Source organism: Plutella xylostella, chromosome 4 (genome assembly GCF_932276165.1).
Source record: "Plutella xylostella chromosome 4, ilPluXylo3.1, whole genome shotgun sequence".
In the NCBI taxonomy this organism is placed as follows: Eukaryota; Metazoa; Arthropoda; class Insecta; order Lepidoptera; family Plutellidae; genus Plutella; species Plutella xylostella.
In genome coordinates, this window is record NC_063984.1 from 5165016 (window position 1) to 5184248 (window position 19233).

General features: G+C 40.1%; 3 protein-coding genes across 5 annotated transcripts in view; 1 reads left to right on the forward strand and 2 right to left on the reverse strand.

Annotated features, from left to right (window-relative positions):
- Positions 1–199: 199 nt before the first annotated feature.
- LOC105380304 (aromatic-L-amino-acid decarboxylase-like) lies at positions 200–10998 on the reverse strand. Its single transcript, XM_011549828.3, has 5 exons — positions 10846–10998; positions 3564–3684; positions 3074–3187; positions 1733–1852; positions 200–1506 (listed from the first exon to the last, which is right to left on the reverse strand). The coding sequence occupies exons 1-5, from the start codon at positions 10923–10925 to the stop codon at positions 439–441; spliced, it is 1503 nt and encodes a 500-aa protein (XP_011548130.2). The 5' UTR covers positions 10926–10998; the 3' UTR covers positions 200–438.
- Positions 10999–12257: 1259 nt separating this feature from the next.
- On the reverse strand, positions 12258–18490 carry LOC105380303. The gene is made up of 5 exons (XM_038121346.2): positions 18024–18490; positions 15727–17864; positions 14430–15497; positions 12776–14343; positions 12258–12681 (listed from the first exon to the last, which is right to left on the reverse strand). The coding sequence occupies exons 1-5, from the start codon at positions 18192–18194 to the stop codon at positions 12383–12385; spliced, it is 5244 nt and encodes a 1747-aa protein (XP_037977274.2). The 5' UTR covers positions 18195–18490; the 3' UTR covers positions 12258–12382.
- A 170-nt stretch (positions 18491–18660) lies between these two features.
- The window catches only part of LOC105380349 (LIM/homeobox protein Lhx3), a 39173-nt gene continuing 38600 nt past the window's right edge, over positions 18661–19233 (forward strand). For all 3 annotated transcript variants that reach the window (XM_038121196.2, XM_048627456.1, XM_038121198.2), the window contains exon 1: positions 18661–18927. In XM_038121196.2, coding sequence (XP_037977124.1) covers positions 18795–18927 — 133 coding nt within the window. In that variant the 5' untranslated portion in view covers positions 18661–18794. The remainder of the gene's footprint in view (positions 18928–19233) is intronic.

Here is a 19233-nt window from a genome sequence, read left to right on the forward strand (position 1 = left end):
TCGTAGTTATCAGGCCACCTAGACTGACATCCTTGTCTAGGTGGTATAATCACGGTATAATAGACCGACAAGGCCGCGTACACAGTACACACCCACGTGTACGCGCAAGAGGCTAGCAGTTAATGATTTGTTGGCTGATGATGTGGACGCCAGGAAGGGCCAACAAAATGTTGATCATTAATCAAAAAAAGTATTCGTTAAAAATTTAGTTTATTAATATTTACCATTAGGTATAGTTACTACACAATTTATTATCTAGGTATCTTATTATTCATTTATCCAACTTTCAGCACAGCTTTAACTATATCAGATTATACCTACTTACACATAAATTAAACCTACCTACATTATATTTATGAATTCAACTACACAAACACTTTTTCGCTGTAAAAGGTACCGACTTCTAGCATCGCTTTTACTTTTGTTTTCAACTGTAACTTACTTTGATTTTTCGCACGAGCTTAAAACTGGTATGTGATTAATAGCAGGTATTTGAGACTTAAGCGTTACTTTATTCGAGCTGATGAGATCGGCTTCCTCTTTTATTTTCATCCAACTGTATTCAACATCTTCCTTCGTAGTCAGTCGTGAACACACAACAAACCGGATGATGTAGCGACCGCGGTAGGTGGCCGCCACCATGAACAGATTCTTCTTAGCTGTTAGATTATCGAGTAGAAGCTTCGTGGTTGAGTCTCCGTCCCTCAGCCGGAAGCAGACCAGGCCCATGGACGGCTCTGGCTCCACCAGGAAGCGGTCATCAGACCTCACCAAGTTGGCAAAATGCAGTGCGAGACTAATGTGGTTTCTGATGTGATTCCTCAAACCCTCAGCCCCATACAGCCTCATCACCGTCCACAACTTGAGGGCCCGGAACCTGCGACCGAGCGGCATCTGCCAGTGTCTGTAGTCAGGAACCTTCACATTTGTATCGGTGTCTGTTAAATAAATCCTCTGCACATTGAAGGCATTGACAAGCTCGTATCCCCTCTTCACCCACATTGCGGAGCAGTCGAAGTTAACAAGTAACCATTTATGAGGGTTGAAATCAAAGGAGTCTGCATATTCTACTCCTTTCATCAGGTGTCTGTATTCCGGGCAAATGAAGGCAGCTCCTGCGTACGCAGCGTCGACATGCAGCCACACGTTAGCTTCATTGCAGACTGGTCCTATTTCATACAACGGGTCGAAGGCGCAGGTTCCAGTGGTACCCAGGTTGGCGACCATGTAGCATGGGATCAGGCCTTGGGCGATATCTTCATCGAAAGCTTGTTTGACGGTTTCTCCGCGCAACCTTCCGTTGCTGTCTGCTTTGAGTAGTCTCATTTTCATGTTCCCGAGTAAGCCGGCCTTCTCCACCGAGGAGTTGCACTGGTCGGAGGTGTATGCGACGAGGCGCGCGGCCACCTCGCCCTCCGACAGCGTGGGGTCTGCCTCTAGCAGTCTTCGAATCGTCTTGTCTTTAGCAACTAGAAGCCCTACTTGAGTCGCTTCACTGGCGGATCCCTGGAAAATTGCATACGAAGTTTTAGTTATCGAATGCGGTATTGCAAAGAGTTGTGAGATTTGGATATACCTATGCAATAATGCATATACGTCACACCATCTGAAGATAAAATAAATGTACACTGCCTGTTGGCGGTCTACGAGGACAGGTGGTCTATGTCATATGGTTACTATGTCTGATGGTGCACTGAAAGTTTCATCATTGGTAAATGAAATAATTTGGTACCTGGATGACGCCTCCGCCCGGTCCGTCGGAGCAGTTGAGGAACTCCTCGGGCAGCCCCAGCAGCTTCCCGAGCCAGTTCATGCTCACCACCTCCAGCTCCGTGCACGCCGGACTCGATATCTGCGTACACATTAATTAATTGTAACCACGTGTAGTTCTAATAATATTGGAAGAAATGAGGGCCTGCGTAAGGTTGAATGTCATTACGCCTTATGATCCTATCGATCCTGCTAGCCTCAGTAATGGGGCTGATTCGGCCTTACTTTCCACAACCGTATTCCAGTGACCGATTCGTCATAAATTGAATGATTCATTTATTTAAATTTGACACTGCTCCTCCTGTTTTAGTATAGCTAAATAGCTATAGTATGTCAGTCAACTATAAGGAGAATATCCTTGCACAAGTGCACGGCTTTTACGATGTTTTCAGTACCAGTTTGTAATTATTAGCTCATCGTTGTAGATCGTAGGAAAATTTTGTAGGTTCTAGGAAATTGTGATATTAAAACAATAGGTTGATAAACAATAGACCGTAAAGCCAAGTTAATAATTATGTAAGTAGCTGTAGGAGACACGTAGGTACTAGGTAAGTTCATTTGCTAGTCTAGTCTATTCTATTCTATTCTCTGTGGGGGTAACAGTACCTGCACCTGGCTCTCTCGAATGGAACCGTTGTGCATATCCCCAAGGTCTAAACTGCCTTCCTAAGCTTGGACCATTTTCCCACCACGCTGGTCCACTGCGGGTTGGTGGGTTCACATATCTAGATGTGCTAAATCTAGATATGCAGGTTTCCTCACGATGTTTTCCTTCACCGTAAGAGCGATGGTATACATTGTACTTAAATTCAGAAAAGAACTCATTGGTATATGTCAGCGCCGGGATTCGAACCCATCTCTGGCGTGAGAAGCGGGCGCTTACCCGACTGAGCTACCACCGCTAGTGTAGTCGATGCCAATAAAGATAGAGAACGGCAATGTATTTTATATATACATATTAGTTATAAATACAAGGAAGCCAAATATAATGCAATGGGTAATATTATAAAACCTACAAGCTGCAGTGCCAGTTGGTCATAAAAATGATTGTCTATATAAACACTAAACTGTGGCACTATATAAACACTAAACAGCTATTAACATTTTGCTAGACGAGTTCTCAAGATGGAGACCACTAACACGCAAACATAGCGTGTGACATTGTGCCCTCGAATCCTCTGGCCGGCGATTCTGTTAGATAGCCGGTAGTGGTGGCATCCTCAGAACAGAATTTTTAGGCTCCTTGATAGAGGCCTAGTTTAAAAGATACATTTGATTTCCTCCTCTCATTGGTTCAACTTACCCAGCTGAACCCGATGACCCCGAGTCCGTCGCTGAGCATGTTGCCCACGATACTCTCGAAGGACTGGCCGGTCGGGTAGAACGCGTGGAAGCGCGGCGAGTGCCAGTGTGTCACCTGAAATATACCACATCAAAATTAGCTTGTACTAGGTACGTAGGTAAACTTAGATCTTCTTAGCGTATCGGTGACAAACACTAGCCCGCGAATTCAAGCGTCATCGTGATATCCGAATTTTTGTAATAAAATAAATCGTGTATCACGCATGACGACTCTTGCAAGTCTATTGTAAACAGGCACTTCGTTCTATGAATACAGGGTGTATAGCAGCTATAGACCATGGTTTGTCACTGTGGTGAAAGGATAGTCAGATTTGCGTTATTCGCTGACTGCCCAGGGTGCGTGGGTTATTTTTCATGTGTAGTAAGTGGCAGTCTGGAGCCATTTCTGAGCCATCTTACTTTTTTTTGGTAAGGTACTAAATGTTACTCACCCCAGGCATAATAGCTTGGTTGAAGTCCTGAAGCACATCCTTCCAAGACTCGGGCTCTTCAGGTGCATTTTCAGGCAACATTTTCATCAGGTATCCCGGCTCCACTGATGGTAGGACATCCCTGGAAAAAATATGTATTATGTAAAACTTTAGATGCAGAATTTTCTATGTAAATAACCTATCCATAGTTAAAATCCCCCGACATTCAACACTGAAAGTCGCATATTTTTTTTATGGCTAAGCCGGTTTTGATAAAGTAACCAATAACACTCGGTGAAACATTAGAAAATCGGTTCAACCGTTAGGGAGCTAACGCTACCACAGACAGACACAGAATACGTTAAAATTATAACACCCATTTATTTCGGGGTTTAAAAATAGACGCATTTTTCCTGAAATAAAAATGACATATTATGTATCTAGCCTATCTGAAACCTAGTTAAACATTGTGAGATATGGCGTTTCGACTTTCTCCGTGTTCGGCATCATAAGGGTCACAGTGACAGTTAAATAAAGTCCGTTTTTCTCTCCACCTTTAATTTGCAAGGTGCGGGTGCCTATATAAATAGAGTGAGTCGCCCGCGCGCCTCAGTTGTAATATCACCATGCAGAAATGACTAGGTTTCAGATAGGCTAGATACATAATATGTCATTTTTATTTCAGGAAAAATGCGTCTATTATGTAGTCTGAGCCTATCTGAAACCTAGTTAAACATTGTGAGATGTGTTTATTATCGCATGGTGGAGAGAAAACCAACTGTGACCCATAAGCTACTGATGAGTATATCAGTAGAGAAATATTTGAATCTATAAATTTATAATGCATAGATTTCTAGGTAATAGATATACTAAAAAGAAAGGTATAAGTATACATAAGACTTAAGTACTTCCTTATTATTCCTGACTTGTCAGAAAGTTATGGAAGGTATGTACCTATACATATAGGTAGGTATTTATACATATGGATACACACAGTGCCTCTTCGAAAGCAATACTTATAAGTAATTATTGATCAAAATCTTGTTATTGTCAAGGCAATATTTTTAACATACACTAGCCGAATGGATGGAACCAGTGAAATACTTTGCAACAATATTTAAAAGCTGTAAAGTGTAGAATATCGATCCAGGCCGCTGGGGCTCAGGCCAGCACATGCTGACTAGGGTATGTAATTCTGGACTGACCTCAGAAATGCAGCAGCCGACCCTGGAGCCTCGAGGACCTGCTCAGTCAGCCCCGTACGACGACACGGCCTGCAACACCTGGCGTGGCATCTAGTCCTTGGAACGAGGAGTGGTGCTTGAAGGGAAGATAATTTTACTAAATATCTCAGCCTCATCAGCTACTGGAAAAGATTAGATGAAGGCTGTGACACTGGCGGATAACTAAGTATTCAGTTTTTCAAAACATGATGCAGGTATATTCATGTACTAGATTGACAAGTAACACACAGTCTAATTTTGTATTCTAACTAACTCGGCGGTTAACGAGTTCCTGTGCAGTCCTACTAGGAAGGAAAGTTATTTTATAAGCCTTTGCACCGATTTTGTGGGCTACTATCATTCTGTATCATCATGTGTGAATATTATGAGCTCTGGCAGCATTCCTTGGTAGATGACATCAATTAATAAAGATTGATTAACACAACAATAACAATTATAATAGTTGATAAATGAAACCCGGCTAACATGTCTTAACTGGGTAAGTAAATGATCAGTCATGCCACCAGGATAAGTAAAATGTTCAGTACTTCATATGAAAAACATTAACAAGGTCACCTTTAGGTATCTTCGTCAACACTAAGGGCAGGTCTCGGCCAAAACCTTAAGGCTTCGCCTTGTTGCAACTTCAAAGGTACGTAGGTAGGTACCTACTTACATTGTTGTAGGTTCGATTTTGAAACCATTAAGTCAACCTAGATAAAACAAAATAAAATAGCTCGATTAAATAAAGATGGTACGTAAAGATGTTAGTTGTACCTGATCAGACCTGATGCAACGACAGCCAACATAGACTCTAATCTGTGGAAGCAACAATCATGGTGGCGGGAACATGGACAGTTGGACGAGCCACCTCGAGCCTGACTTATCAATCAGAACTGACAGTTCGCCAACAGCAGATAGCTTGCGGCTATCTATAGGTAAACTTAGGTAGTTAGCTATACCCAAGAAAAAGTCCTTGGACATCGATATGACAGTGGAACGGCGAATAACTGTGACACTCTTTAAAACAAAAAGGCTTATTGTTGTTGTCCAGCTAAGGAAGGTTACCTACTTCAGCGACCTGGTATTGCATTCTGAAAGAACTGCGAAGAGTTAATATTATGACTAATAATTATTACTTATTTAGAAAGTTTTCCGCAAACTCTAATAAATCAAGCAGCTACCACGTCACCGCTGCCCGGTTATAACTCTGTACTAGCTTAGTAGATATATTATTATATACCAGTTCTAGCCTTCAGCTAGAGGCCAGAGAACTCCTAAATGAGATGCGAGTACGAGCATGACACAAGTAATTTTTTACTTGGTAAGTAACTAGTTACGTAACTAACTGAAAATCCATAAAACAGATAACTCAAAATGGAATTGTGAAAACGGCACGTCTGCATCTTAACCAGTCAGTCTAAGTAGTTTCAGCAGATACAGTGTTGAAAAATAGTCATGAAACGTTTGCGCCAGAATCGAATTAAAAATACATTTTCATTAGAGAAGCCGTTTAGGCATGAATAGGTACTTTCACCCTTTGAATTGTGCTCCAAATGATGACCTTCGAAATTCATAGAAATTTAATGACGACTGCCATTGTTTATTATCTAGCCCAGTAAATTGAGTTGGGCTACGGCTACACGTGATGTGTTACACAGTACACAGTAGGTATATGCATGTTCCCAGAATAGTGGAAGTTATAATTTTACCAAAAGGTAGTCGTCTCGTGCAAGAGCACCGTTACTCGATTTATTCGATACACAACTAGTAGACAGCTGCTGCGTAGGAGGTTCACGCATTTTTCAACAAAGAGCTCGGACACACACTCACAATCCACTGGGACATAAGGAAGACAGCTTATATGGTGTCACTCAGAAACCGCGATGACACTCTGATCATGATCACCCGACAGTAGGATCATAATAAATTCGGTAACTTGTGATAGTATAGCAACAGCGACTTTCACGAAATCAGGAATTAGCTCAATGCTTTCAGGTTGAACACTCGCCAGTGGGATTCACTTTGCTCACAGCCGAGAAAAGAAAAGACTCAAAGCTGGAATCTGCCGATGTGTCATGACACTTAAGATAGTGTCTGGGGGGTCACTTTATATGACGAAAAACGAACTTTCAGTCCACTGCGGCGCGAGCCGCTCTATCTGTTTGTATGTATTAATGGTGCCGATTGCACGACAGCTCTCGTTCGTTCGTTTGTCATCAGTATAGAGTAACGCTCCTGTACTTACCGTGCGTCACCATTCCCATGAGCAGTCCAATGATCTTTAGGCAGTTTAGAACAAAAGCTGCATTAGACAGTTTCTTCAGCAGAGACATCGAAATAAAAAATTTATTGCACAACTATCCCCAGGAGCAGTCTACAGGTCACTTTGGGCAGTTCAGAAGAAAGCTGCTTTAATAGAATACCTTCAGCGGAGGCATCAAATTGAAGTGCTATAACACTTTTAGAAGCGGTGCACGTTACCCGATTTGTCGTCATCCATGCCGATGCGGCTACGGCGACTGCAGGTGGTTACTCAGGCTTCGTTGGTGTGCCCTTGTATGGCTAACATGACCAACCTTGGCAGTAAACGTTCGTCTGCATATGCCAAAATCACTGATGAATAGCGCACGTTACTCGATACCTTCTAAATAAGTCACTCATAATGATGGCTGATGATGATGATGACCGTGCTAGCAATAGTGCAGGCGGTTCCGCTGAGCATAAAATCTCTTCCCAGACAGGGGGCGTTTGGATCTGGCAACCAGAACAGGAGTGCCAGGTGTGCGCAGCGATGCAGGTGGGACAACACAGCCGCCAGGGCAGGAGTACATGGCTGGGTCTATGCAGCGATGCAGGTAGCACAAACCGGTGGCCAGGGCCAGGACCGGGTGTACGCTGCGATGCAGGTGGCACAAAACGGTGGCCAGGGCCAGGACCGGGTGTACAGCCGCCAGGGCAGGAGTGCATGGCTGGGTCTATTCAGCGATGCAGGTACCACAAACCGGTGGCCAGGGCCAGGACCGGGTGTACGCTGCGATGCAGGTGGCACGAGACGGCGGCCAGCGCAGGAGCACAGGGCCGGGTGTATGCTGCGATGCAGGTGGCACGAACCGGTGGCCAGGGCAGGAGCGCAGGACCGGGTGTACGCTGCGATGCAGGTGCCACGAGACGGCGGCCAGCGCAGGAGCACAGGGCCGGGTGCAGGTTACACGAAACTTCAATTTCACCGAATCGGCCTGCCTACCCTCAGCGGGTAGGTACCGGCGGATCACATTACTCGCCGCACATGCCACAATGTCCCAACATACTGAAACTCGGAGCCACGTGCTTCCTGTAAAAAATCCTATGACGGTCCTGGAAAGCTCCTGTTTGTAAAGCCTTACATAAGCTATAATCAAGTGCATTATTGTAATAGCAAAGTTTTTATCAACTGTTTCCTAAAAATATTAGAAATTGAGGGTAGAAAAATATATTTTTATTATTTTTTCCTGTATAAAATTAACATATGCTTTACTTAAAGCGGTCATTAATGTAAGTATCTAGCTCAAGCGCCACTAGTAGGACCGATCAATCATCACCACGACTATTGAATCGGACCCTACTGCGTGGGATAAAAACCCCAAGCGCCGAAGCATTATGACCAGTGGCTGAGCTTTTAAAAGCAGTAAATAATAGCATTTTACTCACGGCTTATCAACTCAAACCTTCGTTGCGAAATCCTCAGCAATGGCTGCGTGCGCAGCAGCCGGCAGGCCCCGCGCCGCCTGGTCCGCATCACGCTACAGCTCCCGGTAGCGAGGACTCCGCAAATTCAATATTATATTTTTCCCCGTCGGAGCGAAGCCGACGAGAACCGTGGCTACATTGAGCCATTTTGCCGAAGTGTTCACTTCAAAAATCAAAAACCAACTGAGGCGCGCGGGCGACTCACTCTATTTATATAGGCACCCGCACCTTGCAAATTAAAGGTGGAGAGAAAAACGGACTTTATTTAACTGTCACTGTGACCCTTATGATGCCGAACACGGAGAAAGTCGAAACGCCATATCTCACAATGTTTAACTAGGTTTCAGATAGGCTCAGACTACATAATATTCCTTATAATTAATATTATCATGTTTATCTGCTAGTTGAGTGCAGTATGAACATTATATTTCAAAGATTTGCAAATTCATGCCTTTAATCCTTATTGATTTGCAGATACTGATACCTGCTAACTTAATTGTACATAACACTTTACATGCAAAATTGCAAACACAGGGAATTTATATAATCGAAACAGAATACCTATATAAACAGTCGTCCTTATCGCTAAAAGTTATCTAATTAAACATGGGTCTCCAAGTAGCCATTTACCTACATAATAGGTTGCATTGTTTTAATTAAAGAGTCCCCTGCACGATTCCACTGCCTAGTTATTGCATAGTAAGTAGTGCTTCCATTATGTAATAACTAACTTGCCGGACAAAGCCTTCATTAAATTATTCAAAGATTACAAGCGCATGTACCTAAGAACAAACATTTTAGTTAAACTTGGGTTTTAAATAAAAATCATAACAGAATCAAAACAGAAAAAAACTCATAGAAATAAGTTCAGCAACAACAATAAAATTTATCATACTCGTATTATTATCATACGCTTGCGCAGCCGCTTCTGCGCTAACCACGTCTCTATCTCGTTTTATTAAATATACTGATGGCTCGACATCTCTCGTTCGTTCGTTTCGTTTTCGTTTATTAAGCTAGTGTAACCCTCCTACATAGTACACTAGGAGGTGTTCTTGGCAGTGTTATTCAATCCGCTATTAAACAACTAATTGCGATACAATGGATGCAATGTCGTGTTGCTAATTATTACGGCATTATCTTAGAGGAATGTACTAGGTATGTAGGTACTACTGCGGTCTCAAACTCCATATAATAAAACCATAAATCCTTATTAATCGTCTCGTCTTGATTCGAAATGCAGAAATCACTATGGTGGAAAGAGCATAATATAGCATAATATACTTTATGTATGTGAATATGTTTATTAATCAATATATGTGTATCTGTAGATATAATAATATAGGCTTTCCGATATGCATATTACAGGCACTGCCTAGTTTAGGGTCGGATGACCGTGTGTGAGATATCTCCGCATATGATTATTAATACTTTTCAAAAGCTATTAAAGTTGCAGTTTGATAGTTAGAATAGAGTAGAATATATATTTATTGGTCACCACAAATATTAAAACATACACAGAATACTTATAAACTAGGAACAGTGAACAATCGGCTGCCTCATCGCTAAGAGATATCTCTTACAAGCAACCTAAAACATAAAGATAGTCAAGTGTTTTTGGCTGACATAAGCAAAAGTGCGAAACCTGACAAATTTTAATTTAATAAAAGTTTAATTTTATGACTGTTGTTAAATCTGCATAAGACGACGTTAAGTTAAAATACCTACTGTAATTTATTAAAAAAAATAGGTAAAATATTAAAATTTCTATAAACATAATGGAAATGAAAAATGGTTCTAGAAAATTTAATATTTGTATTCTTAAAATATCTTCTGACATGATTCGTTTGCAAATATTTTCAATTTGCCAAAATAGCGGTTGGAGTTTATACGTAAGATGGAATAGAAAAAAAAAACTATTTTTTGATAGTTTATTTTACTTGTGGGTGCAATGGTTACACGCTACTTATGTTATCTACCCCATTACATCTATGCCACCAACATAGTTTCAGCCGTATTTAATAACTCTATTCCAGATGTACCTCCAATGTACCTCCACCATGAGTACCAAGACCCAGACCCTAGAAAGTTAAAGACATACTTAATCTCCAGGCTCGGCCGAAGGGTTGGAGATATCCAACTACACAAAAACTTAAGACCCGAAAACCAATACAATCAAATATCTGCCCCGGCCGGTTATCGAGCCTAGGACACTTAGCACAACAAGAGTCGCTAACCACTGTGCCATCCGGTGGTCATCTTATATGATCACTGATAAAATTATATTGTGTATAAATATTCTGTAGTATGCTGTTAAGAGAGGACCTACTGGAGAATGAAATTCCACTCACTTATCCCGTATATTGTCCATGTAATCAGCGAGCAGATCTATAGCCGCTTTCCCAAACTCGCGAAACTGCTGGGAATCCATATTGAGGGCACTGCACTGAACAAATACAATATTTTTTTGAACCAAGTTTTAAATAATATTTTTTTTAGTATTAAAAGAAGTGTAAAGATGAGTCAGTCGCGAATTGTGTCAAGACAATGAAGGCGCGATCTCATGAAATGTGGATTTATACTCGCACCTCCGCTTTCTACGCATCTCAGCCGCCGCAACAATGGAGCCAGCACGATGCAGAAATGTGCAACTTTAGGTTCATCAAATCGAAAGGTACCTACTTACTTTCTTAGTTTTCATTTTAAATCCAGCTGATAGCTGGCTGATACTTCATAAGCTTACAGCATTTAAAATTATATTTATTAATTTATGCGGTATGTAAATGACAAGGGTATTTAAGTTATGGCTGTAAATGGATTTCACAATATAATTATTAGTCGGTTCTCTTTTCTCTCTCAAGTTCTTTTTTTTTACTTGACTTGATACTTTTTGATATGTAACCCTAAAAAACGTTTTCTGTTTCCTGAATTTCCTGATTACAATGATCACCTCAAAGGAGACGAACCAGCCAACTTATGTCAGCCCTCTTTATCGTTAAGAGGAAAAGAGACCAGAATGGTTGACGTTGCCTGAGAAGAACAGTTCATGTCATTCATTAGCGACCACCACACATAATAGTTCGCTGCACCAGCCCACTGCCTCGGTCAAGGAGACAGGGTTTCCGAGAGTCATGTCTCAATTGAGTATAATGTATTTTTCCATACTAATAGGTACTGCTAGTTAAATTATCTGAAGAAAAAAAACATTGGTCCAATAGATGGAATAGATATGGTTGAATCATTCAAAATTACCACGCTATATAAAATGCAATGAGATGCCTGAAACCGCACTGTGGCACCATGGGGTCACTTTAGTTTACGAAAAACAGTTTAAATTAAATACCGTTTTTCGTCAAGCGTATAGCCCTCCAGCCATGCTCTTCTTCCGTGCTGGCCGCGACGTCGCCCCCGACAGCGGCGGCGGCGGCGGCGGCGCGAGCGCGGCACACCACGCACCAATGGCTCTTTCGTCATGGGAAATTTCCGGGAATTTAACCATTTACCGTGACATACAAACTGAATCTAAGCATAATTTACTTGTTTTGTGTAATGAGAGAAGTCTAGCTAGAATCTTGTTAGAATGAGTTTGTTTAACCCTCTACTACAGTTATGCATTGCATACTTGGAGCTTTATGACCGCTGTATATAGGTACTTACTTAATTTGAAATGAACATCCTACTTATTGTATTGAGGTAAATTCAATAGGTCTATTCTAGGTACGTACTTATAGTTTTTTTCATGGTTATCAGAAATGACATAAAATTGAAAATAACAACTTTATTCTAATAATAAAAGAAGAATAAAAACGATAATAAACTAAGAAACAACAGGTATAAAAATAAATGATTAAAATTAACATGAATTTAATTAATGAAACATCGTGATTACTACTCGTCAGCTTGAGTTAGAGCGGTTAATATAATATTATAAGTTCGAATATCGAATCCGCATTCTGACGTGAGAGTGATGGAATATTTATCAGTGGCCGTGTCGGTCGTGACTACCACGGGCAGGGCCAGGATGTCGAGGGAGTGCTGCTTCAGAGTGATGATCGGTGAATGGGGCCTAAGCCCTGTCCCGGACACTTGGTACCTCTTCTCCTTTCTCAGGATGTGGTCAACCTCATGCATGTTAGTGCCGCTTTCCTCAAACAACTCACCCAATACGATCCGTCCAGTATTTGATTCTGCAGACAAAGATTTTTAATTTAAATATTTATTCGAATAAATAAGTATGTTTAATTTCAATCAGTTGGTAAAATAAGATAATGCTTCAAGTACCTATTAAATCGTCGAAGACATTCATCATGGTGTCTGAACCATTTTGTTGCAATGCATACCGAACAGCTTCGGTCAATATTTCGTTTAGATGTGGTAGCATGATGACAGTCTCCTGGCTGCAGTGGCAGGAGTCACCCTGGCAGGGCTCTACTGGCTGGACCGGCGCCAGCAATGACCCTGTCGGCACATCCCACCGGCACTCCGTGGCCACGCTAATGAAGAACTCTCCCACTTCACTCGTGAACCAAATCCAAGCACATTCGGTCTGCACACTCATACACATTATTTCAAATTCTACTTTCTCTTCATGTGCATCTTTTCCTCCCTTCCCGGAAGATCCAGCTAGATTGATTTCTTCTTCTACCAAATTTAAGCGGTGCACATGAAACTTTGGTTTAGGAACAGTTTCCAAGTTTACCGGTACTTTTGGTTCATCGTTTATTATTGATATTTTAAAGGGACCACTGTGTTGAAAAGGCGATGAAATCGTCAGGCTCGCTTTACTCGGTCGATAAAGTTGCCCATGAAGTGTACATTTCTTTAGTGGGCTCAAAGTTCCTGCAACTCCTTTCAGTTCAAATACAGCAAAGGTGTCAAATAATCGTGTTTTGTTATACCCATGGACGAGCAACGTAGCTTTTTGTTCCTTAACAAAGTTAGCGGTATATTTTACTTTAACAAACTGTTTTTTTGAGTTACCGGCTGCTGCCGCTTTTTCAGCAGCGAAACTGTTGTGAGGATCGTTAACAATTGTAAAGTTGTAAATAAAATTTTCTTGCTGTGCTGCAAAAACTGCTATCGACCGCTGCGAGCTTTTTAATAGAGGAGGATGAAATTCAACAGTGTCTCTAGGTTTGAACATGGGAAGCACAACATATAGATGTACTGATAAAAATAACATTCGTAGTAGATTAGGCTTTAGAAAATGTGTACATTTCAGTGGAAAACTAATTTTAAGAATGTTTAGCGCCTCTATTATTAAACATGCGTTGGTAATTATGGAACCATCAGCATCCCCCTGATCTACTTCACAAAATAGAGAAAAATGATCTTTTAGGAAGGGACAATAGTTAATAATGGCTGAAGTGATTGCGATGCAATCCGATAGATCTCCTGTTAAATTCGTTACAACTTTCTTCCGTTTATCATTTTTACGTTCGTTATGATGTTGCTCGTCAATCTGAGCGTTGTACCATTTTATTATTATACCCATGATGTCTTCTTTCTGATGTTCTTCTTTACTTACGCCAGTGTTATCAATATAACAACATTCAAATATAAATTCTTTATAAAATTGTAGAATTAGGTCGAGCCAACACTGTTTAGTTAGCCTATTGTAGAGATCCTCATCTGGTGATAGAGTCTGATAGAGCATGGATTCGTTGGTGCTTGCAGGTTTCACATTTTGTGTGTAAAGTACAAACTGATCATAACTTAGCAGAAACATAGCCTGACATGTCCATAACTTGCAACCCCGGATCTGCAGTAAGGATGTAATCTCTTGATATGTATTGTATAATTTAAGTACTTCTTTGTACGACTTGTTTGCAGAGGCCGCCGCCGCCACCCTGCGAAAGTACAAAAATGAAAAGTTAATATTGTTTGATTGCCTATTCAAAAAATCTTACTGTTGGAACATTCAAGTAATACTCACTTTTCTTTTTTTATATCATTTATCAAGGGACCTACGATTCGCCTCAAAAAGTTCATAAATGTGACCTTTATATTTTTCGGCGATGATGAAACTGCTAAAGAACTTGATAGATTATTTGAAGTAATATGAAAAGTATTTGGGATTTCTGGATACAATTCCTTTTTAAAGCCTTCTTGAAACAACCATTCTTCAAGAAACTCAACACAGTCTTCCATATACTGGTACAAGTCATTATGTTCAACAGTCGGATAGAAAGGATACGGGGTTTGTTCTGAACTTATAAGACCGCTGTTGTGTAAGGTAATTGGACAGTTTGTTACATTGAAACTAAGTTCAACATCACATTCAGCTCCATTTTCATTATAAAAACATAAATAAATAAGTGCAGAGTGTATGGTTTCACACGAAACTAAAATTTTTACACGCACTATTGTAAAAAATGCACCGCCATCTTGACTTGCCTCAGCTTCCACAAATTCAACCGATACATTTCTTTCATTGCCAAAATTAACACTAAATGTTGAAATATCCACGTTGCCTTCGGTCTTGAGAAATAATATTTTAATCTTTGGGACTCCAATACCACATGGAGGGAATATCACCTGGTAGACACTAGGAGTCATAACTGGTGTTTTATGTCTTCCATAAAATGTGAGGTTGTTGTATGGTGTTTCCATATGTTCGTCCAAAAACAGAACAGCTGTTGATGTATACTCACCTCTCGATGTAGGATTAAATTGTAATTGGAAAAATATGATGTTATTTTTGTTTAAATTTACTTTGATTTCATCACCACTTTCAATGTTATAATCCTTGTCAAATTCTTCTTTGTAATTCAGACTGAAAGGTGCCAGGTTTGAAAGTATAATCGTTATAGGCAAAGTATTATTTGAAACATTCGTCAAAGTAAATTCAAGTGAATTATTATCATTTTCAGAGTTATAATAAATTTCAAATGAATCTAATGAAAATTCAACCAGCGGCATCGTTATAATGCCGGATATACGACAGTAGCTTATATCTGAATTTATTGGTTTTACTTTTACTTTTGGTAGAACGGCCCATGCCCTGGAAATAGCAAATCAATTTTGACGATATTGATTAAAGTAATAATAATAAATTATACCTCAAGTCAAGGCTAGTCATATCCAAGCAATATTTTCTGTTAATCATGAACTTAAAATATTCGGGAATAATGTTTCAGTAGACTGCTTTCGGATAGGATATAAATTTTCCTCAATTTTACATGAGTATGTAGGAATACTATGACTACTTGGCATAACAAAATTTTGCTTACGTTTCGTGAGGCTTAGTATAATACTGAAATTCTGTAGACTTTGGGTCTTTATTTGGTGGCCCGAGTAATTCATTAATTTGAACTGGAATATAATCATTATATTGCCGTCTAGATTCATGATAAATTTGTATGTAAAGCGTTTTAGATTGTCCAGCTTCAATGTAAAAAAACGTTTCCTTTAGTTTGTTGAATTCATTTCCAATAAAAACTTTAAAAGTATCATTGTTGATTACATTAATCAAGCTTCTTATCGAGCCTATATTTTGAATAGTTACTTGCGTATAGTTGATCATGTAACTGGGTATTCTGGGCATGATGATTTGCTTTGGATGGATGACAATTTTGGGTTCCACCACATTACCATTTATAGGCAAAGTTATAGTATTTTCATTATTTATTTTAATCTGTATTTCCGTTTGAAAACTCATTACACAACAAAGTCGTGCTTCAATCGTCATATTCGCAATTGATTTTGGACTCATCATACCGCTTAGTGGACTTATTTTTAATCCAGGCATCTGCATGTCAACAACATTAAAAAATGCAATTTCTTTCGAAAGGTTTTGCATTGTAATTCTTTTTGTTGTTTTCAAATTTAGCGGTACATCTTTTAAATTTATTGTCTGTTCTGAAAATTTTACTTGATGTTTCCTTGATACAAAAATTACCTCTATTTGAGTAGATATTAATGGGTCATTCATAATAAATAAATTAATGTGATAGGTTTTTGCTTTGTACAGTTTATATAAATAGGTTACATCGCATATTCTTGTACAATGTTTTGGGATCCAGCTACATTCTGGTGTAACTGCAAAAATTGCTTCATCAGTCGTGTAATCCCAACGAAATTTTATTGGTATGTTAAATGAATTTTTTAATCTAACTTGAGCCGATGTCACAAACATATCATTAGTAACCATGCCGAATTTTAAGAAACGTTCTTCAATCAGTAGCGTAGGGCTGCATACATTGGCCTTGTAAGCATGCGCACGACTAATTACATCATTTATGCTGTAATAAAAATTTCCTTCATAGGTGCCTTCTCCAAGTCCCGAAAGAAATATGTTTACTTTAATACTTTGAAAAGGTTCGATTGCAATTATTTTTGTTTTTATATCTATAACTGAAAAAAATATCATAGAATCCCCAACAAACTTAACAGATATATTGAAATTTGTGTCGTTTGTTATTATCATGTCTGATGATCCTATGGTATCAATAGCCACCATTCCGAAATCCACGATCACAGGAAGAATAAATATATTAATCATATCATAATTGCTAATTAAGACTTTAACCTCTTCACAAAATACAGCAATCGGTTCACTTAAAATTGACGAAACACATTTAATTTTGTTCCTACTGTCGCAAGAAATATTTGATTCATCAATATGAGGCCTTTGAGCTCTTGACTTAGAGATGTCTAACATATTCATAGCAATAGCTTTTTGTTTTTCATGTTCAAATATTTCCTCATCGCAATAGGTGTATTCTTGGTTTTTTTCGTATAATTTGTGTAATGATTCCACAAAAACGTCCCTGTATGTGCTTTTAATAATGACCTTTAGGTTCACTTTAATTTTATAAGTTAGGAAATTTGATGGTTCCTCTTCCTTGTTAGAATGTTTGTTTCGGATAAGAAAACAAACGAACTGAGGAGTGTTCCATGATGTTGGTTTCACTGTAACGCTTATTTTCTTCGTGGATATAGGGCCTAAAGTAAACCTCCGTGGTAATGCCTCAAGAGCAAAGGATTTTATGTATTCCATTTGAAAGGAGTTTACAGATGATTCATTTGTTATTTCAACAATTTTGGTTACCCTAGTTTTGACTGGTACATCCCCGAATCGAAGTACTTGTGGAGTGTGGGAGATGTTGCAGTATTCAAACTGTCCACAAATATAATAGCGGCTTACTTCGTAGTGACTTTCGTTTCTGCAACAATATCTGCCGTCCATTTTCATTATGCGTATATCATAAATAAACGTGTTCTTTATTTCTTTGTTCTTACACAGTACTTTTGCCCATGATACACATTCTGATGTGGGTTTAAATGTTATATTTATCCTGTAGTTATCTATAATTTTCATATCAAATGCCCTGTGCGAAGGAGATACTTTTTGAGCGTCATCAAACGACTGAAAAAGACGGATGTATATTTGAAATCCTATTTAAGGTGGGTTTATTCTAAATACCTGGATAAATTATACAGTGTATAACAGTGGTAGACCGTACAAGCCGTAGCGACGACCACAAAGGATGTTTTAATACCTATTAAATATATTTGTCGCTCTTACCATGAGTTGACCTTTGCTGTTGGTCCTCAGATAAACTGCTGAATTTAGATCATCTTCTAATGTGACGATAATAGAGCTCTGCAAACCCACAAAAACACATGGAAATTCTACTATTTTCAGACGGCGGAACTTTTCATCTGGGTCATAGCTTTCACAAACATTTCCATTCATGTTTTATGTAAAAAATACTTATATCTAAAATATGTTGTGTTATTGGTATTTGACACTTGTCTTACGATTTGATATTTGACGTTAGGTACACATTCATTTTACTTGTGTGTGGCAAAGTTAATTTACAGGTTTCAGTCTTGTTTCAGTCGTAAGGTACAATAATGAGGTAGATAAATAAATAAATTTCCTATACGATTCGAATAAAACAACAATGACTAGGAAAACCAAACAGTTATCGGAATTATATCAGTATTTTCTTTCTTTACTGCGATACAAGATGAGTAGGACCGAAGAACCCTCGCGCACTGGATAACGTGCTAGAGTAATATTGTAGATGGATGTAAGCACCGGGGGTGTGTCGTACGACTCTGGCAAATTAGTTCGGGGCGGGGGAGCCCCGCGCCGCGTCCCGCGCTCTTTCGCCCTGGGGTTTATCAGATTCAGGGGGTAAAAAATGACTGGTGAATGGAGGGCGGCGCGGCGGCAGTGCGGCGGCGCGCGGCGGTGGGCGGCGCTCGGGCAGCCGCGACAGGTGCCGCAGCGCGCGGCCGCCGCGGCATGGCGCGTCTTGTTTACAAGTGTGTCGGCGCGTAGTGCGGCATGGAGGGCTACGTGGAGGGCGCCGTGGTGCTGGAGCCGCGGCTGGAGGCGCCCGCGGACGCGCTGCACCCGCTCGACCCGCCGCCGCCGGACGTGCTCATCGCGCTGCTCGCTAGGAATAAGGCTTTAGAGGGTAAGTAGTATTGGTGGCTGCCTACTCTGTGATTATATTAGGATTTTAAAAATGCTTTTCAGCCGCCCTCTGAGCATTGATGCAAAGTAAACTATGCAGTCAACAATGCATTAAAAAGCAGAGGCGTTTCGATGGCTTTGTGCGGCGATGTTCATATCGCACGCTACAATTACCAGCCGGCCACGTGCGGGGGTGCCGGCGGCGGCGCCACGCGACGCTCCAGCTTAGGGCTTCGTGCTCCTAATCAAGTTGAGTGCTCCACAGGAGTGCCGCTTTTTGATTCCAATGACTGACAAGCGCTAACTG